At 50.0% G+C, this 7,485-nt stretch overlaps 1 protein-coding gene across 1 annotated transcript; it reads right to left on the reverse strand.

Annotated features, from left to right (window-relative positions):
- Positions 1-1,554: 1,554 nt before the first annotated feature.
- LOC114459363 (uncharacterized) lies at positions 1,555-5,703 on the reverse strand. Its single transcript, XM_028441639.1, has 2 exons — positions 4,509-5,703; positions 1,555-2,858 (listed from the first exon to the last, which is right to left on the reverse strand). The coding sequence occupies exons 1-2, from the start codon at positions 5,701-5,703 to the stop codon at positions 1,711-1,713; spliced, it is 2,343 nt and encodes a 780-aa protein (XP_028297440.1). The 3' UTR covers positions 1,555-1,710.
- Positions 5,704-7,485: the final 1,782 nt, after the last annotated feature.

Raw genomic sequence — 7,485 nt, forward strand, 5'->3', positions numbered from 1 at the left:
TGGAGAGAGAAGAAGAAGCTGACAGCCCTGCAGGACAACATTTCAGGACTCTACGGCTCCTTAGACGTAGTTTGGACAGTAAGACGCCATTATTTTATGACATGTTAAATATTCTATAGAACATTATTCACTGATGCATTGCTGGATGTTGTGTTGATCACGTGTACTGGGTTGTGTTTGCCTGGTGTTGTCTCAGGGACATTTGCAGCCTGTGGTTTGGTGCTTCCTGTTTCTGTTCTATCTAGGCTGTAATAAACTGTCAGTCTTACACAGGAAAGTGTGCCTCTGTTCATGTGTGCTGTGTATCTTTATCAGTTTCCAGGATCCTGTAACTGTAGTACATGAAAATAAATTATCATTTACTTTTGTGTTTGTATTGTTAATGTGTTAAAGCTGTTTTATTTTATGTTGCTTCTATTTTATGTGTTAAATGTTCTGTGTGTGTGTGTGTGTGTGTGTGTGTGTGTGTGTGTGTGTGTGTGTGTGTGTGTGTGTGTGTGTGTGTGTGTGTGTGTGTGTGTGTGTGTGCAGAGTAGACAGTTAAACATGCAGTTAAAAGTCTCCTTTTTTTTTCTTTTTTTTAATTATCTCGATACTTTCAAGCTATATCACGATGTACGATATAAATCTGATATATATTTTGCTCTTGCCTTAAGATGATCCTTTGATGCATAAGATGGAAGCAGAATGGCAATACTTAATATACTGTATATATTAATGTTTTCTCTGTGATGTAATTGGGGTTTCCTCTAACTATTATAGTATAACATACCTGTTAGTTTCTGTTTTTCAGAGATAAACCCTTAAAATAAGGTCAGTCAGTTAAAGCTACTGTACATGTCTAATGTCACACAATGACCTTTATTAATGTAAGTGTAGAGAATAATATCATAAGTTATATAATAAATGTGTATTTGTGCACATTTTAAAGACAAATTCAGCTGACCAAAGTGCTGTACAGTTTTTTTTATTATTATAATTAACAATCAAATATTCATTTACACACACACACACACACACACACACACACACACACACACACACACACACACACACACGCACACACACACACACACACACACACACACACACACACACACACACGTGCGCTGTAATGATGGCCTTCTCAGGACTTTCCCTTTAAGGGCCCCATTGTAACCATGGTTACAATAAGGTCGTGAGGTCAGAGGTGAGTCAGACTTGCCTACTTCCTGATTTGTACTGAGCACATGGACGTAGTTTAATGTTACGTTTCTGTTACCATCCCCTCTGTAACGACTAATAAGCAGTGTTTGAGGTTCCCCTGTATACAGTAAACGTACAGTGTGATGGTAACCAGTTGTTTTGAGTTCTGTTTATAACATTATTATTGTGTTTCAATCAGGAGGACGGCGACTGTGTGCTTTTGAGAGCAGCTTTATTTTTTGTTAACATTACCCACAATTCCCCGGGAGACCGGACTCCGGCTTACGTCACACTGTCGACGCACACACCTACAAATATGCAGGTCACAGTGGTATGTAACATTTACCCCCCCCCTTAAAACATCTGAACAATGGTCATGAGCTAAGACCCCCCCCCTTTAGTGCACAAACTAACATCAAGGCCAAACGGCCAACCTGGCTAGATAAACCGGGTAGACTGCCGGTTTACCCGCATAGCCCGGTGGATTATTCTGCCACCTCACAGGCTATACACTATGCTGGTGCATTAAAAGTCAGTAAAATAGTCATCGAGGTACAAGGGCCTCTGGCGAGCTCGGACCGGACGGGGTCCAACCCGCAGGGGTTCAGCCCGCACATCTGGTACAGCCTGGGTCTCCGCCAGTACATCTGGAAGGTCCCAGACCCCACTGGTGCAGCGTGGATGAGCTGCGGCTTGCTGATCCGCCACAGACGGTTGCTTCACCCGCCGGAGGCGGCTGACATGCCAGCGTGAACCATCGGTAACGCGGAAGGTGGCTGGCCCCAGTTGTGCTGTGATCTGTGTTGGTGCAGACCAGAAAGAGAGCAGCTTGTGCGATCGAGTGGGTCGCCGGACTCGGACCCAGTCTGATACTGTGAGTGTAGGCGGTTTCACACGGTGTCTCCTGTCAAACCACCGCTTCATTGTACGTTGCTGCTGATCCACTCTGTCGCCTGGGGAGGGTGTTGCTGTTGAAGTAACTCTCACCGGAGGGCGCAGTCGGTCCAACGGAAGTTGTAATTCACGCCCTAGCATCAGTAGGGCTGGAGAGTTGCCAGTGGTAGTGTGGGGTGTTGCTCTGTAGTGCAGTAGGGTGCTCTGCAGTGATGTTGAGAACGACAGGCCATCTGCCATGTGTGCTCTGAGCCCGTTCTTAAGGGTCTGATTAAACCTCTCCACGCCTCCGTTGGCCTGCGGGTGGTAAAAGGCAGTCTTAATGTGCTTTATCCCCCTCCCCTCTGTAAAAGCCACAAAGTCAGCCGAAACAAACTGAGGCCCGTTATCAGTGGTGATGGCGTCAGGGACACCCCAGCGAGCGAACAAAGAGGAGAGGAAACCGATGACCACTGTAGTGGTGACAGACCCGGCAGGCAGCACCTCCGGCCATTTGGAGTGGAGATCGTAAGCTACCAGGAGGAAGCGCTGATGCTGAGGGGTGCCATGAAGTTCACCACAAATGTCCACCTGTATGTGGGTCCAGGGAGCCCGAGGCCACGGCACGGGCTGCAAGGGCGGGGGCGGGGGAGAGCCGGTCTTACCACTGGTGAGGCAGGCTGTACAGTTTCTGACCAGGTCCTCGATGTCGCGGTCAATGCCCGGCCACCAGACCAGGCCCCTGCAGCGTTGTTTGACCCTCACGACGCCCAGATGGCCGTCGTGGACCATGGCCAGGACCCGTTCTCTCAAAGTGCTCGGGACCACTGTGCATAGCCCTCTCGCCACGCAGACGTCATTCCAGCAGGAGAGGTCCCCTCTGACCCGGTGAAAGGGCGCTAGTTCCTCAGGAACCCTGGCAGGCCAGCCGTTACGAATGAAAGTGCAGAGCTGGGTGAGAACAGGGTCCTGTGCAGAGGCCGACTGAAGGTCTTTCAGTGAAACAGCTGCCTCGAGGGGCGTGTGAAGCAAGTGGATCAGTTCCGGTTCTGAGGAATCCTGGCTGGTGTCTGGTGCAGAGGCAGGTGTGGCTCTGGAGAGGAGATCTGCTACCACATTCTCCCTGCCTGGGGTAAACTGTGTGGAGAAGTTGTATGCCTGCAGCCTCTCAGACCACCGGTAAAGCCGCAGCGGTTTGTGGCCTGAACCTGTTGTGACTAGGAGGGCCGTGAGGGCCTGGTGGTCGGTCCGTAGTGTGAAATGTCGACCGTAGAGGTACATGTGCCACCGCTCACATGCCCAGACGCAGGCTAGCGCCTCCCTTTCTCCCACAGAGTACTTCTGTTCCGTTGGAGTAAGCGCTCTAGAAGCGAACGCCACTGGGCGCTCAGTCCCTTGGTGAGATTGAGACAGGACCGCACCTACCGCAGTGTTGGATGCATCGCAGGTCACGAACGTCGGGCTGTCGAGGTCAAAGTGGGCCAGAACAGGTGAAGAGGTCAGTTGTGACTTAAGCCGGCGGACTGCAGCTGAGCACGCAGGAGACCAGATCCAGGGTGCATCCTGCTTCAGGAGAGCACGCAGCGGCGCAGTAGTGTCTGAGTAGAGGGGAAGGAAACGTAAGTAAAACGCAGTCATCCCCAGAAACGATGATAGTTGCGCCGGGCAGGAGGGTTCAGGCAGACGCAGGATAGCATCGACATTTGAGTGCAGCGGACTTAGCCCCTCAGCGGTCAAGCGGAACCCCACAAACTCAATAGCCTGAGCGGCGAAGATGCACTTCTCCCCATTCAGTGTGAGGTTGTGACCGGCGAGCACATCCAGCACCCTGGAAAGGCGGTCGTCATGCAGGGCGGATGTTGCTCCGTGCACCACAATATCGTCCAGGTACACAACCACCCCAGGAATACCTGCGAAGATGGTGGCCATGATTTTCTGGAAGCAGCTGGGAGCGGAGCTGAGTCCAAAGGGCATCCGCGTGTAGCGAAAGACCCCCATGTGGGTCACAAAGGCGGTGAGGTTGCGGCTGCCAGGGTGTAGGGGAACCTGCAGGTAGCCCTGGCGAAGGTCAAGCTTCGAGAAGACTGTTGAGCCATGAAACTGTGCAGAGAGCTCCTCCACTGTGGGCAGTGGGTATCTGTCCGGGACCACCGCTTTGTTTACCTGTCTGAGGTCGACACAGGGGCGGAGGCCGCCTGTCTTTTTCTTTGCCACCACCAGGTTGGAGATCCAGGGCGATGCATCGACTCGTTCGATGATGCCAGCATCCAGCAGTTTCTGTAGCTCGCCAGTGACATCATCACGCAAAGTGAGGGGCAGCCTGCGCAGAGGTTGGATGACAGTCTTCACAGCTGGGTCTATGAGCGGTTGGTGGTTGAAGGCGGTGAGGCAGCCCAGCCCAGTGAAAAGCGACGGCCAGCGCAGCTGCCATGGCGTGGTCACGGTCAGGATAGCAGCACCCAGATTGTCAGTGATGGCGAAACCCAGGGCGCAGAACAGGTCAAAACCGAGGAGGTTGGCACCATGCCGAGACACCTGGAACGTAAATGCTGGGAGGGTCCTAGATCCATAACGAACAGAAAAGGTAGCAGTGCCCAACATGTTAATTTTAGTGTGTCCATAGCCGTACAGCTCCTCTGCTCCTGCTTTGATAGTGTGTCTGGGAAAGAGTCGCCGAACCGTGGACTCACTGAGAAGAGACCTGGAGGCAGCCGTGTCCAGTAGCAGCGGTAAACACACGTTATCCAGCTCCACCGTGCACCAGGTGAAAGGTCTGTTGTTGGCACCCACCGAGTGAATGGTGGTCGGGCTTGATGGGCGGGATGAGTGGCGCTGGGTTCTTGTGGGAGCGGGTGCTGAGCGGCACACCTTAGCAAAGTGATTGAGCCTACCGCAGCGTTGACATCTCTGTCCCGTAGCTGGGCAAACCGGTGCCCTTGTGGCGTGGGAATACGAGCCACAGTTCCCGCATGGCCGGCGTGCTGAGGCACCCTGACGTCCCGCGACGTTAACCTCGAGCTCGGTGTGAGGAAAAGCGGGGCCGGGAGCCTGGTCTGCCGGTGTCACAGTCTGAGCTAGCGGAGTGGAGAGAGAAGGAGGTGGACCTGTAGCCGTTAGCCGCGATGCTAGCAGAGCAGCCGACTCAAGCTGAAACGCCATTTCCACTGCCTTAGACAGAGTTGTGTCGTCCGGGGACAAAAGCAGTCTCTCACGCAGTTTGTGATCAGCTGCGTGTTCGGCTAACTGATCCCGAATAAACTCGTCCTCTAGGTGTTCAAATTTGCAAACGCTAGCCAAGCATCGGAGGTCCGTGACGTACTGATGGACGGACTCACCGGGCCTCTGTCGGCGCTGTCTGAAGATGATTCGCCGGACGATGACGCTCTGTGGAGCAGCGAAATGTCCGGTCAGTAAGGCAACACAGTCCCGATACTTATCCGCGGGGCCGAGCGTGCGGAAAATACGTTGTCCCTCGTTTCCCAGGCTGTGGATGAGCAGAGCCTTTAGCCTAGCATCGCTAGCATCAACGATACCGGCGGCGGCGATGAACGTCTCAAAGGACTCAAACCAGCGGGGCCACGGGATCGGCGGCTCGCCCGGCAAAGCGAGGAACGGAGAGACAGGTGAGACGGGAAAAAACTCCATCCTCGTTGCCAATATTGTGTTTCAATCAGGAGGACGGCGACTGTGTGCTTTTGAGAGCAGCTTTATTTTTTGTTAACATTACCCACAATTCCCCGGGAGACCGGACTCCCGCTTACGTCACACTGTCGACGCACACACCTACAAATATGCAGGTCACAGTGGTATGTAACAATTATTGACCCACAGACACCTCTGGATCTATACAGCACACACAGTGTTTTACTGAGCATCAAAGACTTTCTCATTATGGGGACCATGTCCTTAGTAATATGTTAGGTTACTGCTTTGGTAATCTCACCCCACTTTCATAAGGCACAGCACCACAGTAAGATAGATAGTAAGAGCAGAATAAACCATACTGGTGGCTCTACGGAAGAAACTTTTAAGGTTACGTGAATTATATCAATATTACAATATAGTCCTATGCTATATCTCCTAAATAAATATATCAATATTTATTAAAAACTTGATATATCGCCCAGCCTTAGTTCTGTCTCATACATTTTCCAACAGTCTGCTACATTACAACAACCATTCTTTTCCTTTCTAACCTCCACAGTCTCACTGCAGAGAAGATTTGCTGAAAAGTCAAATCAAGACTCTGGAGTCACAGTTACATCATGTCTACATGCAGGTGAGCAGCAGCTGCTAAAGAAGCAAATAATCCATTTGTGTGTAAGTGTTAGAGTAGATGTTGCTCTTTACCTTTGTTTGACACTTTCTGTGATGTCTCTCTCCTTCCTCAGAAGTGTCTCACTGACAGCGTGTGACGTGTCAGTCAGCTTACACTTAATGTCTGAAAAAAAAAACGTCTAATGATTAGTGCACATGCAGAAGTGGTGGAGACCGCCCCTATTTAAATGATTCTGACACAATGAAGACGTGCACTCCTGATTCCCTGGGGTTTTTACGCCTTATTAGCTCGTGGAGTGACATTTCTACACGTTTTAATACCACTAAACCTTTAGTGAATATGCCTCTAAATTTCTCAGCTGCAGAGATCATTTGGAACAACTTTTGGACTTATTAGCAGATAAATTAAAGGAACTGAAGACTTGGTTTGACTCAAATTAACAAAACAAAATGTGAGGGCCATATGGTCATCAGGCACTTCCGATAATATCGGCCGTCCCTAACGTTGGATATATATATATATGGTGATGGATGTGTTAGGGCCATAATATCAGGCACCCCCCAGTTGAGTTGTATTTTTCAATATTATTCTGATGTTTTATTTGTCTCACATATTATTTTGTTTGATATTTTTGACATTTTAATTTATCATTCTTGTTAGATATTTCTGTACAAGGGCACTGTGATATTTTAGTTGGTTTATTTGTGGATTAAGCTGAATAAGGTAACACAGGCACTTTTGGGGCAGCACAGGGGTCCATGATGCCATGCGTAGCTCAGTCGACCCAGATGTCCGAGAGTGTGCAGCCACGCTGAGTTTATGTGCTTGTGTCTCTGTGTTTCAGGTAAGAAAAAGCAACGAGAGTGACAGTATGAAGTCCAAAGTTAGCCTTCTTTAATATTTACTGTGTGTGAGTGTGCAGAATATTGGAATGAGTGTTTGAGAGAGTCATAAGCATCATCTTTGAGCAACAGGTCCATGATGCCATGCGTAGCTCAGTCGACCCAGATGTCCGAGAGTGTGCAGCCACGCTGAGTTTATGTGCTTGTGTCTCTGTGTTTCAGACGAAGTAAAAGGATAATTAAAACCCACGCACGCTTGGTTTATTGAGTACAAGTGTGCAACAAATATTGGAGGCACCGCTGGGA

This window comes from Gouania willdenowi, unplaced genomic scaffold, assembly GCF_900634775.1.
Source record: "Gouania willdenowi unplaced genomic scaffold, fGouWil2.1 scaffold_305_arrow_ctg1, whole genome shotgun sequence".
Lineage (NCBI taxonomy): Eukaryota > Metazoa > Chordata > Actinopteri > Blenniiformes > Gobiesocidae > Gouania > Gouania willdenowi.